A 14273-nucleotide genomic window follows, 5' to 3' on the forward strand; every position below is an offset into this window, starting at 1 on the left:
GATCTCCTGGTTTAGTTAGGGCGAGGGTGAGGGTGAGGTGTACCTGGATCTCCTGGTTGAGTTTGGACACGTTGCGCACGGACGCCTCTTTGAGCTTGAGCAGCTTGGACTGCTCCTGCAGCTGCTTCTTCAGCTCAGAGATCCGGCCCTCCAGCTCCTGCAGCCTTTTCCTGCGCTGCTCGCTCAGCCTGGGGGGGGCGGGGGGGGGGGGTGTCAATCACAGCTCAACACCGCCCACCCCCCCGCCCTGTCAATCACTGCTCAGCACCACCCACCCCCGCCCTGTCAATCACTGCTCAGCACCGCCCACCCCCGCCCTGTCAATCACTGCTCAGCACCGCCCACCCCCGCCCTGTCAATCACTGCTCAGCACCGCCCACCCCCACCCTGTCAATCACTGCTCAACACCGCCCACCCCTGCCCTGTCAATCACTGCTCAGCACCGCCCACCCCCCCGCCCTGTCAATCACTGCTCAACACCGCCCACCCCTGCCCTGTCAATCACTGCTCAACACCGCCCACCCCTGCCCTGTCAATCACTGCTCAGCTCCGCCCGCCCCCCCCGCCCTGTCAATCACCGCTCAGCACCGCCCACCCCCACCAACGCCAGGTCCTGCGGGTATCTGCTCTGACCATGTTCACCACCAGATCACACCCATGAGCTCACTCATCACACTGCAGCCCACAGGACCCGGAGTCGAGTCGCCCCGGTAGAGACCCACAGCCTCTCCAATCCCATCATAACGTTCCAGGTAGAATCTCAGAAATACCCTCTTTTTTTTTTCACGGAGAGCGGTTTAAAATCCAAGGCTGAGAAGGCAGAAAGTGTTGCTGCGTTTTGGATTTGACGATTTCCACAATTGTTCAGCCAGGAGGGAGAACCGATTAGTGAAATCAGTTGGCCGAGTTCATGGGTGGAAGAAACGCAAACCTTCTGACCCCTGAACTTTACACCTCTGCTTTTAAGTATTCAAATGGACAGATGTTTTATCTCTGTAATGTTTAGGAAAGGGGTCTCCCCTGTGACCCGACCCCCGGCAGTAGAGACTGCAGGCAGGGGGACGGAGGCTCATACTTGGCCTGGTTGCTGTCCTTCTTGGCAGACTGGAGAGACTGGATGAGGTCCTCTTTCTCCTTCTGCAGAGACGAGACGGCCGAAAGCAGGTCCTTCATGTTCTCCTGTGGGACGGGGGGCGGGGGGGAAGAGGGGGTAAGATCGGTGTGTCGGCTGGAAGGGAGCAGGGCGATCCGAGGACCACACCCAACAAGCAGGCACACACCTGGACGGCGTTCAGAATCAGTCCAGGAGGTAAACAGTGTGCTTCTGTCCACTGTAGGTGTCTGAGACGGGAAACCACAGGCACCGAGAGAGCAGGGTGAGCTGAACGGCGGTTTGTTTTTGTTTGACGCGTCTTATTTCAGTTGATTATTTTCTATCCCAATCCCACGGGAGGTGATGGATGCAAAATGGCTCATTAGTTTTATTTGCTCGCCCTCTGTCTTTTACAAGAATTAAAGCTGTAATCAAAACATTTTAGTGATTCCACAACTCTCATTCTTATTCATGACAAAACTGTGCAGCCTTTTCAAAAAGACATATTTATTTTAACGTATATATAAACACAAGCGCCTATGGCCTTCTACAAGCTACGGGCTATCTCTTTAAAGTTCCATTTTTAATATAAAATAGCATTCTGAGTGAGATGAATTTGTACTCTGGAGTTTTATACAGTTGTACTTTAACTGTGGCAAAGATAATGGTAAAATAATTGAGGATTTGCACAGGAATTTTCGGCTTTTGCCATCTTCATTCTAAAATGACGAAACTGCAAAAGCCTAATTATATGCAACCAGACATTATAAATCCAAACCTTTTCAGCCTAACAGCAGAGAAACATAATGCTTTTGTCTTGAGCTTTACAATATAACATGTATTATTCATCATGTCCTAAAAAATAAACAGTTTCAGGAGGAAAGCCGTGCCATAGCTGAATAGCACAGATATCTCCAGGGATAATGACCTCGCTGAACACATACTGACCCGCCCCAGCTCAGGTGGGAACATCACAGAAACTAATAACTCCGGCAATCAGGTATATCATGACAGGGAGAAGGAAACTCCCTGTTTGGTGTTGTTCCAGGGGAGGACCAATCACAGCGCAATACTGCTGCTGTTCTACCAGCTCCGCTGTGCCGGACCAATCACAGTTTACGATTGCAATGTGACTGGACAAATCACAGCAAGCCATTCCATTTTGACTGGACCAATCACATTGTGCCGTTGCACTGTGACAGGACCAATCACAGCACACCATCACATTGTGACAGGACCAATCACAGCACACCATCACATTGTGACAGGACCAATCACAGCACACCATCACATTGTGACAGGACCAATCACAGCACACCATCACATTGTGACAGGACCAATCACAGCACACCATCGCATTGTGACAGGACCAATCACAGCACACCATCACATTGTGACTGTACCAATCACAGCACACCATTGCATTGTGACTGGACACAGGAGGTGTTTCCACGGTGACCAGACCGCGGTCGCCATGGCGACAGGCGTGCCGTACCTGGTGCTCAGACTGCATGGGCTCCAGGTGGCTCTCGCTCTGGCTGATCTTCCTGACGAAGGCCTGCTTCAGCACCAGCATCTTGTTCAGCTCGATCAGCTCCTTGGACATCTGCGCCTGCCGCAGGGCATGCTGGGTACTGTAGGCCTCGGGGGAGGACTTCTCAGCGCCGGCGCCCTGAGGGGGGAAGACGCTCACGGTCAGCGCGTTATCGGACCGGACCGACCCGACCCGTCCCATTGGCCGCAGAGGACACTCACCGACGCCCCGTCCCCCGCTGGGCTGCCACGCCCCGCCTCCTCTAGCTCCGCCCCTTCGCCCGACTGAGAGGACAGAGCCTCGATGGACGCCTCGATCCCCACGCTCTCATCCTGCGCAGACAGGAAACAGGAAGCAGGAAACAGGAAACTGTCAGGAGGAAGAGCCCACGCTTGCGCACACACAGGGAGCGTCACACAACACGGAGCCTGGGAGACGTTCCGGCTAACTGAGCCAGGGCTGGTGGGGTGACGTAATTATTATGGATTCAAATACTTCTGTGCGCTCGATCGATCTCGCCAGGTGCAATTAATCCAGCCACGAGGACCGGAAGGATTTTACGCTTTCTGAGAGTATTTCATGGGTTCCACAAACACAAAGTTCAGTAAAACGATTCCAAAACAATTACATATTTGACCCAGGTCTGAAACACACTCATCTCCACGCAAGACCATTTAGATTTACAGCACAACCCTCCAATAACGCAAATCCAGATAGAAGGCGATCATCGCTTCAGTTGAAATGTTACAAAAATATTATAACAAATATATATATATATTATCGGATGAAACATTTCTGGACCACACTTACCACATTATAGCGGGATTTCTCTGTACTTTTAAATTAGACAAAAACATCGCAGGACCTCAGATCGGTGAGGAGAGTACCCGTGAGAGCAGAGTACCCGTGAGAACAGAGTACCCGTGGGAGCAGAGAGCAGAGTACCCGTGGGAGCAGAGAGCAGAGTACCCGTGGGAGCAGAGAGCAGAGTACCCGTGGGAGCAGAGAGCAGAGTACCCGTGGGAGCAGAGAGCAGAGTACCCGTGAGAACAGAGTACCCGTGATAACAGAGTACCCGTGAGGGCAGAGTACCCGTGAGAACAGAGTACCCGTGAGAACAGAGTACCCGTGAGAACAGAGTACCCGTGAGAACAGAGTACCCGTGAGAACAGAGTACCCGTGAGAACAGAGTACCCGTGAGAGCAGAGTACCCGTGAGAGCAGAGTACCCGTGAGAGCAGAGTACCCGTGAGAGCAGAGTACCCGTGAGAACAGAGTACCCGTGGGAGCAGAGTACCCGTGGGAGCAGAGTACCCGTGGGAGCAGAGAGCAGAGCCCCGTTTGGCGGTCGTACCTGCAGGTGATTGATGATGTCCTGGAGGTTGCGGATCACCTCCACGTTCTCCTTCAGCTCCTGATCCTCCAGCGTCTCCACCAGCCGCTGCAGGTCCAGCTTACAGCTGCAGCCAATCAGAGACACGGGCAGATAAAACACCGTTACCCAGAATGCAGCTCTGCCGTCGCCGTAGGCTAGCGTCCGGAGGGAGAATCGAATGTGAACTTACGCCGCATGCTCCTTCAGCTCCTCGATCTTACTCTGGAGCTTCTCATTGGCTTGCTCTGTCTGCACACACAAACACAACACAAGTTCACTCGCAGCCTAAGTGATTATGACAGGCTTTTCCCATGATGCAAAGTGCCAGCTCAGTCAGCAAGAGCCCCACGTAAAGCACCCTGCCTAGATACATTTACTCGCTCCCATTCTTCCTGTCTCTCTATACTATATACTGTCCAATAAAGCTGAAAAAAGCCTAAAAAATATCTAAAAAAAAAAAAGAAACCCAAACACTCTGAAGGATGACGGACCATGACTATCCTCTCCAGCATCAGGGCGGTCTGGCCCACGACCTCGCTCAGCTCGCGGCTCAGCTTGCTGTTCTCCTCCTGCAGGCTGCGGTTCTTCTCCAGAACCTTGGACACGTTCTCCGCGGGTTCCGACCTGGACCAGGGCACACGGGGAGGCCGGGGACATTAGAGCACAAGTGGGTTCTGCGGGTACTGCTCAACGAGGACCCGAATAAAGGCGGCACGTTACATCACACACAGTATTTATCATCATCGAGATATGAACGTGCAAGATAAAACACTTCGCAAGAAAAGGCTTGACCTGCGATTAGTAGTATTTATTTAAATTGACGTTCTGTTACACTGTAAATTCATTGGCTGTTCATGTGCGATTTTCTCAATAAAAGCATGTTGGTAATAATGTATTTCAATTGTTTTATGTCTGGGGTCTATGTTAGCCGTGTACCGAAAGCAGGAAGTCATCAGAACTCTGCACACTTCAATATTGCTTTATTTATCACAAGTCACATCGCCATCGCAATATTCAACAGGCTTATCGCAAATCGCATATTTACCTCATATCACGCAGCCCTAGACCTGAAGAGAATATGTGGCTTAATTAAAAAAAGAAAAGAAAATGGAGAACTATATTCACCGGGAGGTTTGTGTGAGGAATATGAGACGATGGAGTGGTGCTAAATTATCCACATTTTCCTTTCCTTTCCCTCGTGCTCCATCATTCAAACACAAACAGCCGCTCTGGTGATGTGAGCAGCACACTGACAGGCTGTCAATCAAGCGCCAATGCAGCCCATCAGCTCGCTAATATTACTGACTTATTCTCACATTCACAACCATCCTTCATATTCATATTCATCATCCGTCTCTCCACTGGACTCGGTGTACATGAGCTTCTCAACAAACATCCCGCCTTTCCCTCTACCGCCACCCGTCTCAACACTACGCAACCCGCAGGCCGAACACGTGAAACGCCATTCTTCCCCATTCTAATGAAATGGCAGCTCTGAGGACCGAGCTGTCGATTCTGTTCTTACCCAGAAAGCACTGGGGCCACTCCTCCTCTGGCATGCAGCAGCATCACCTGCAGCTCCTGGACCTGTAAGCCAGAACATCAGACTGTTATCCCAGCCACACCCAACCACCCTAACAACCTCACCACCCCCAACACCAACCCAGCCACACCCAACCACCCAACCACCCTAACAACCTCACCACCCCCAACACCAACCCAGCCACACCCAACCACCCAACCACCCTAACAACCTCACCACCCCCAACACCAACCCAGCCACACCCAACCACCCAACCACCCTAACAACCTCACCACCCCCAACACCAACCCAGCTACACCCAACCACCCTAACAACCTCACCACCCCCAACACCAACCCAACCACCCCCAACAGCACCCCAATCACACCCAACAACCCAGCCACACCCAACAACCCAACCACCCTAACAACCTCACCACCCCCAACACCAACCCAGCCACACCCAACAACCCAACCACCCTAACAACCTCACCACCCCCAACACCAACCCAGCCACACCCAACAATCCAACCACCCCCAACAGCACCCCAAACACACCCAACAACCCAACCACCCCCAACACCAACCCAGCCACACCCAACAACCCAACCACCCCCTAACAGCACCCCAATCACACCCAACAACCCAACCACCCCAATCACACAACCCAACCACATCCCAACCACACTCAACAGCCAACAACCAAACCACACCCAAGAATAACTCAACCCCGCCCAACAACCCAAGACACTGGATTTTGGGGGACCCGGGGGGACCCCAGCACCTGCTGCTTGAGGCGCTTCATCTCTGCGGAGCGGGGGTCCACGTTGATGACGGGCTTGTTCTTGATCTTGCGGGCGCGGTCGGCGTAGCGCAGGGTGTTGATGGTCTCCTCGATGTTGGAGTCCGCAGGGCTGATGCACGCGATCATCAGGGTGTGGCTGTTGCCCCCCAGAGCATCTGACCGCAAGGAACGGAGCGAGACGCATCAAATGCCCGCTTCAAAGGCAGAACATCCACACCCTACAGACACGACATCCTCACCCTACAGACACGACATCCGCACCCTACAGACACGACATCCGCACCCTACAGACACGACATCCGCACCCTACAGACACGACATCCGCACCCTACAGACACGACATCCACACCCTACAGACACGACATCCTCACCCCACAGACACGACATCCACACCCTACAGACACGACATCCACACCCACACCCTACAGACACGACATCCACACCCTACAGACACGGTCTCAGTGTGTCATCCACACCCTACAGACACGACATCCACACCCTACAGACACGACATCCACACCCTACAGACACGACATCCTCACCCCACAGACACGACATCCACACCCTACAGACACGACATCCACACCCTACAGACACGACATCCACACCCTACAGACACGGTCTCAGTGTGTCATCCACACCCTACAGACACGACATCCACACCCTACAGACACGACATCCACACCCTAGACACGACATCCACACCCTACAGACACGACATCCACACCCTACAGACACGGTCTCAGTGTGTCATCCACACCCTACAGACACGACATCCACACCCTACAGACACGACATCCACACCCTACAGACACGACATCCACACCCTACACACACGACATCCACACCCTACAGACACGACATCCACACCCTACAGACACGACATCCACACCCTACAGACACGACATCCACACCCTACACACACGACATCCACACCCTACAGACACGGTCTCAGTGTGTGCCCTCACCCTGCAGGAGACGGGTGAGTTTGGAGTCTCTGTACGGGACGAAGGTTCCCTTCTTGCTCTCGTCCCCCAGGGCGCTGATCACGTTGCCCAGGGCCAGCAGCCCGCGGTTAATGCTGATCCCTGAAACAGAGACGCAGCGCCAGCCAATGAGCTTCCAGCACCGCAGCACAAGCCAATCAGCTTACAGTAACTTTAACAGTAACAGTAACTCAAAACCCACCTTTTCAAACGCTACCTTAGTCCTCCCTCCTGATTTCCCCCGCCCCTCCTTTCTGATATCCCTATCCTTGTCTAACCGCCCCCCCCCCCCCCCCCCCCAAAAAAACTTAATTAATTAAAAAATTTGGACTTATGATGATGACTATGTTTAGAACATGTATATTTTCCTAGTTCTGGATGTGATGCTTTGACTTATGGTAGAACCCATGCACTTGTAAGTCGCTTTGGATTAAAAGCGTCTGCCAAATGACAAAAATGTAAAAATGTAAATGTACAGTACCAGCCAATCACCTGACAGCACCGTCAAGCCAGCCAATCATCTTATAGCACCATCGAGCCAGCCATCTTACTGTGCCAACCAATCAGCTTATAGTACCAGTGTCAGCCAATTAGATTACACCACGGCAGCAGCAACTAATGTTCTTACAGTAATGCAGTGCCAAGTAATCAGCTTGCAGCACAGCAGTACCAACCAATCAGCTTACAGCACCAACCAATCAGCACCAACTAATCAGCATACCCTCTTTTAGTCGTTCGCCCTCTGCCTTGGTTTTTTTCTGTCTCTCAGATCCGGCCAGATCCACCAAGTGCAGTTTGGAGACCATGGAGTCGGCTCTACAACAGGGAGGAAGAGCTGAGCACTCAGAAACCACAGTTATGCAAAACTATGCTGTGCTACGGTACATAAATCTGTTATATAAAGCAATGGTATGCTATGCTATGTGATGTCATGCTATGCTGTTATGAAAAGCTATGTTATGCAAAGTTATGTTATGCAAAGTTATGCTATGCTATGTAAAGCTACAGTATATGATGCCATGTTATGTAAAGCTATGGTATGCTATGTTATGTAAAGCTATGCTATGCTCAGCTATGTTATGCCATGTTAAGTAAAGCTATGCTAAGCTATGTTATGCTAAGCCATGTTATATTATGCCATGTTAAGTAAAGCTATGTTAAGTAAAGCTATGCTAAGCTATGCTATGCTCAGCCACGTTATATTATGCCATGTAAAGTAAAGCTATGCTAAGCCATGTTATGCTATGCTATGCTATGTTAAGTAAAGCTATGTTATGCTATGCTAAGCTATGTTATGCCATGTAAAGTAAAGCTATGTTATGCTATGCTAAGCTATGTTGTGCCATGTAAAGTAAAGCTGTGCTAAGCCATGTTATGCTATGCTAAGCTATGTTAAGTAAAGCTATGCTATGCTATGCTAAGCTATGTTGTGCCATGTAAAGTAAAGCTATGTTATGCTATGCTAAGCTATGTTAAGTAAAGCTATGTTACGCTATGCTAAGCTATGTTGTGCCATGTAAAGTAACGCTATGCTAAGCTATGTTATGCCATGTAAAGTAAAGCTGTGCTAAGCCATGTTATGCTATGCTAAGCTATGTTAAGTAAAGCTATGTTACGCTATGCTAAGCTATGTTGTGCCATGTAAAGTAACGCCAGGCTAAGCTATGTTATGCCATTTAAAGTAAAGCTGTGCTAAGCTAAGCGTGCGGACGCACCGGTCCGGGCTGGCGCGCTGCTCCAGGGTGATGGTGAAGATGGCGTGGGAGCGGGACGAGGCCGCGTTCATGGCGGTGGAGCCCACGGTGCGCGAGCCGTTCCCCATCTCCAGACACCCCACCATCTCCTGCGCGCTCTGCACCACCTTCTCCATCAGCCCCACGATCTGGAGCCCCAAAACACACAGCGGTCAGCCTCTCCCCGGCCCGAGACCAGCGAGGGGCTCCACAAAGCAGGATTAGCAGCCCTGTACTGAATGTGAGGGGCTGCTATGGGGACAGCCCTGTACTGAATGTGAGGGGCTGCTATGGGGACAGCCCTGTACTGAATGTGAGGGGCTGCTATGGGGACAGCCCTGTACTGAATGTGAGGGGTTGCTATGGGGACAGCACAGTATTGAATGTCAGGGGTTGCTATGGGGGCAGCCCTGTACTGAATGTGAGGGGCTGCTATGGGGACAGCCCTGTACTGAATGTCAGGGGTTGCTATGGGGGCAGCCCTGTACTGAATGTCAGGGGTTGCTATGGGGACTGCCCTGTACTGAATGTGAGTGTTTGCTATGGGGACAGCCCTGTTCTGAATGTCAGGGGTTGCTATGGGGACAGCCCTGTTCTGAATGTCAGGGGTTGCTTTGGGGGCAGCCCTGTACTGAATGTCAGGGGTTGCTATGGGGGCAGCCCTGTACTGAATGTGAGGGTTTGCTATGGGGACAGCCCTGTACTGAATGTTAGGGGTTGCTACGGGGACAGCTCGGTGCTGAATGTGAGGGTTTGCTATGGGAACAGCCCTGTACTGAATGTTAGAGGTTGCTACGGGGACAGCTCTGTGCTGAATGTGAGGGTTTGCTATGGGAACAGCCCTGTACTGAATGTCAGGGGTTGCTATGGGGAGACCCCTGTACAGAATTTCATGCCGTTGCTATGGAGACAGCCCATGTCATGGTGTTGCCATGGGGACCCCCCCGCTGTAGGGAACACACCTTTATGCCTTCCTTGGGATCTTCCCGAATGCTGATGGCCGGCTTGTCCTTGGATCCACAGAGCAGATCCAGAATATCCTCGTTGTATATCTACAGTACAGAGCACATATAGTTACAGTATATCTACAGTACAGAGCACACTCAGTTATGGTATATCTACAGTACGGCGCACATTCAACAATAAATAAACTGCAGAAAACAGCCCGCTCCTAGCCACTCATTTATAACGGCAGTCTAAAGGGCAGTGGGATAATTAATCAGGACTCTCAACAAAGAGCTTCATTAAGTCCCAGACTTCCCCGACTCAATCCAGGGGCTTTTCTGCCAAAGCAGGCTCCTACTCCAGCCCAGACGGTCAGATACTCTCCAGACTTTAGCCCTTAATGACGATCACCTCTCTCAGTTACCACATAAACGGTCTATAGGGGTGATACAGCAGGAATAAATCAGGACCTCTCGTCTGTAATGATACACACAAGTCATTCTTCCATTTTATCTTCTGTGCTCCCAAGCAGTACGTTTGGAAAGAGCTATACTTGTGTTATTGATTTATGAACAGACAGGCAAGCAAATTACAAATATAATGACACGGAGGTGTGCATACTGATCTATGAATGCTAAATGTTTCTAGAGCTGACACAAAGTAAAAGGTAATCAGAAAGTAGTTTACATTTTGTTAAAATGAGACATTCAAAAGTAAATGAACAACTTCAAAGAACATCTTCGCCAATGTTAGCCAATCAATACAAATTTGGTCAAACCCAACAGGTCCAGTGGATGAAGGTTAAGAGTCCAGGCACAAGGTTTTCTGATGCTCACAGATTTACTCTCCAGCTCAAATCTGGTGAAAATGCACAATGACCCGTCACATCCCCCTACAGCTGGGTTCCTCCCGAGATTTATTTTCATCAAGGAGCTTTTTATCGTCACTGTTTGGGGTTTTTCCTCCCCACTCGGCCGTTTAGCTCATGTGCGACCTGGGGCCTCGAGGCTGATATCTCTTTACTCCCTTCTGTACTTTTCGGGCCAGTCTGCCATGAAAATCACTATATAAATGAAATGAAATTGAACTGAACTGCTGCAGCAGGTGTGAACGCAGAGGTAAGGGGATGAGAAGGTGGTTAAAGAGGGCGATGAACGGCGTTCTGCACCTCCAGGTAAGACACGGTGAGAGTGACCTCGCTGCTCGCCCTCTTCTCCCTCTCCTGGAAGATCCTCCTGATGACCCTGGGAATGACCCCCACCGTGGGCTCGTTCTCCTGGGCAGAGGTGTACGTGCCGCCCATGGAGAAGGTTTTCCCCGAGCCGGTCTGCCCGTATGCCAGCACCGTGGCATGGTAGCCTGCAGAGAGAAACAGGGCTAAGGCTCGGACACCGCAAACCAGAGCTACTCAACTCCACGTCCTGTGAATCCAAAGTATGTACCAGGAAGGAAACAGAAGGATAAATGTTACATTATATTACATTAGCGGCATTTGGCAGACGCTCTTATCCAGAGCGACTTACAAAAAGTGCAAAGTGCATACCCATAACCAGGGATAAGTGCGCTGAAAGGGAGGAAGTACAATTTCAACTGCTGCCTGCACAACAAAGATAAGGACCTATTTGATCAGATTATTATAATTTTTTTTTTTTTTTATGTAATCGTAATACCGCAACACGCAAATGTATGAACAAACCGCTTACCTAACCAACAAACCGCTTACCTAGCCAAACAAACAATGGGCCTGTCAACAGTTTTGGACGAGAACTAAAGAGCCACCCACCCCTTCAGTTAAAGCAACAGGACACAGTACAACACTGCGTGTTCCTGTGCAGGTAGCATGTTCACACACTGCGTGTTCCTGTGGGCATGTAGCATGTTTAAATGCTGGTGCTCCCGTACCTCTGAACAGTCCTGACAGCAGGGGCGAGACGGACGTGGTGTAGACCTCCTCTTGCTCAGCCATTGGGTCAAAAACATAGTCATACGTGAACGCCTTATCATTGCCAACAACCACCTGCAAGACAAGCACAAACGTCAACTTACCGTAACTCACAAATAAAGCACTTTATTCGTCAAATAAAGTACAATCATATACATATATGAATACATAGGATAACCAGACTGTATCGACGAAATGCCTATTCCCGGACGTGTCTGGCAGGCTCGGAGCATACCTGTGGCTCTCCGGGGACAAACGTGAGGCACGGCTGACAGCCTTCGTTCACCTCCTTGGGCACCAAGGGTCGGCACCGCAGGGCAACGCGAACAGCTATGCCCTTATCCTCGTCCTTGGACATGCTGGGGTTCCTGTCAGTTCAAATGCAAGCCATGTAAACGCTCGAAACCGCGAACAACGTTGTTTAGAGACAAGCCGCTGACAAATATTTAATTCGTTTATTTAACGTTAGCCAACGACCTACAGAATATCCGCTTTAATTTCGGCAACGCGCTGTCCTGCTCATGTCATGGTAGAAAATAATTGAAAGGGAATCAACCACAATGCGCAACACAGTTCACTGAAAGAACAGCACATCATTGTCGCTGCCCTTACAGCGGATATCCAAAACATGAAGTTTACAAGACAACTAGCAATTTATTACATTAACTGATCTGTCCGCCTACCTACCTTAGTCAGTAGTTACAGAATATTAAAAAATGAATACGAGCCATTTTAGCTAGCTAGCTAGAGAAGTTAGATGTTAGCTTGTTAGCCATTGTCTTAGTTAACGGATCGAAATGACACGTTTGATAACATTAGGCTAAGTGTTCTCTGCCCTCTGCATTAGAAAGTTAATTGCGTAGTAATTCCATATTATTCGCCATCGTTGCCTATCATAAAGCTATACAGCTTCGATTATTTTCAAAAATACGAAAAGGCCCTATTCTGCATACTCTTGGTCATGTTAACGTTAGGCTAGCATACCTTTTCCGCTTTGCACTTTGATCAACTCCCAAAGAGAAATCAAAATTAGAGTAAGCTTCACGTTTCCTTTTCCTTGACACGCACTCGCCGCTTAACGAAACAAGTGTCTACATAAATCCGTTTTAATTTAGCAGAGTAGCGTAAAAGTTAGCTAAAGTATTGTTTGTTTATATGCTGATGATCCTCGCCAATCTCGTATGGTAAGTTACATTCAGGAGTCCGCCCGCCACTTTCAAATCATCTGCTCCGCCTTCTCCGTACGTCATGACGTTAGATGGGTCCTTACGTCCTTCGTTTACGTTGCGCATAGACATTATGTCTATGGTTGTACGTACCAAAGGGGCGTGTCTTCTATTGGTCTTACAAGTTAACATCCACTGAACATCCACTGAGCGGATTTCATTTGTTTTTTTAATATATTTTTTAATTTCACGGTTTGGTCAAATCTACAGCTACAATGGCATCCGACAACATCTGAATAAGTAAAGTTTTTTAATACCACGTATCGTTTTACATACAGTCTAACTTGGAAAACAGTGTGATGCTTGTCCGTGTATAAGTTATGTTATAATAACAATTCAATTGATGGAATTGAGATTTGGCACTGGTTATATTTACTGCCTAAAGAAACATGAAACAAATGTGACATTACTAGTGTTATGAATTACAAATAAGAAATACACTTGTGCTTATAATAAGTTTAAAAAATAATAATAATAAAAATAAAAAAACACAAAACGGCCAATTCTGATGAATGCATTTCTGTTACACTTGAAGTGTCGAAGTATTGTATAATCGTCAAGCTAACATGCATGTTAACGAACAATTGTAGTTGTTGCCAAAAAACAATGTTACCCGGCTGTGATGTGTTTAACGTAAATAACGATCTGCACTGTTTTCCCCCAAATATCTTAAATAAATCAGAAAGCCATTTACAATTTTGTATCAACTAAGGCTTCTTTCAAAGACACAAATTAAGCTTAGTATTGGACTACATTGAGTTGTGAATGTAGAATCTACATTCAAGATAGAATTTAGTCCAGGGCTAAGTTTCTGTGAAACCCAATATTTTATTCACTTTGGAAATAACCGGTTGTTACACCTGACAGCCTGAAGATGGCAGCCTCGATCCCTGTTAAAGAAGGTTGGAGGCGACCGCTCCAAGCATGGCTGCCAAATGCATTCATCCGGTCCTTTTCGCCGTGTGGTTGTGTCTGAAGGGAGTATAGTATCCCAACAATGATACCTCACTGAGACTGAAGCAGACCCAAAATCAATTAAATATATTAAATTAATGTTTTATCTGTGAAATTGTTTGGTCACGCTGTAAAGATCTGGCATAGGAGCTTGTGAATT

At 48.9% G+C, this 14273-nt stretch overlaps 1 protein-coding gene across 1 annotated transcript in view; it reads right to left on the reverse strand.

The window, feature by feature from the left end:
• The window catches only part of kif4 (kinesin family member 4), a 32485-nt gene extending 19294 nt beyond the window's left edge, over positions 1-13191 (reverse strand). Inside the window, exons 1-17 of the mRNA XM_061248595.1 lie at positions 12918-13191; positions 12169-12301; positions 11894-12008; positions 11160-11350; positions 10009-10098; positions 9029-9195; positions 8035-8129; positions 7296-7415; positions 6307-6482; positions 5527-5588; positions 4493-4625; positions 4192-4250; positions 3981-4086; positions 2849-2959; positions 2589-2765; positions 1076-1179; positions 44-188 (exon numbers count right to left, since the gene is read on the reverse strand). Coding sequence (XP_061104579.1) covers positions 44-188; positions 1076-1179; positions 2589-2765; positions 2849-2959; positions 3981-4086; positions 4192-4250; positions 4493-4625; positions 5527-5588; positions 6307-6482; positions 7296-7415; positions 8035-8129; positions 9029-9195; positions 10009-10098; positions 11160-11350; positions 11894-12008; positions 12169-12291 — 1974 coding nt within the window. The 5' untranslated portion in view covers positions 12292-12301; positions 12918-13191. The remainder of the gene's footprint in view (positions 1-43; positions 189-1075; positions 1180-2588; positions 2766-2848; positions 2960-3980; positions 4087-4191; positions 4251-4492; positions 4626-5526; positions 5589-6306; positions 6483-7295; positions 7416-8034; positions 8130-9028; positions 9196-10008; positions 10099-11159; positions 11351-11893; positions 12009-12168; positions 12302-12917) is intronic.
• Positions 13192-14273: the final 1082 nt, after the last annotated feature.

The sequence above is a fragment of the Conger conger genome, chromosome 7, assembly GCF_963514075.1.
Source record: "Conger conger chromosome 7, fConCon1.1, whole genome shotgun sequence".
NCBI classification, from domain to species: domain Eukaryota; kingdom Metazoa; phylum Chordata; class Actinopteri; order Anguilliformes; family Congridae; genus Conger; species Conger conger.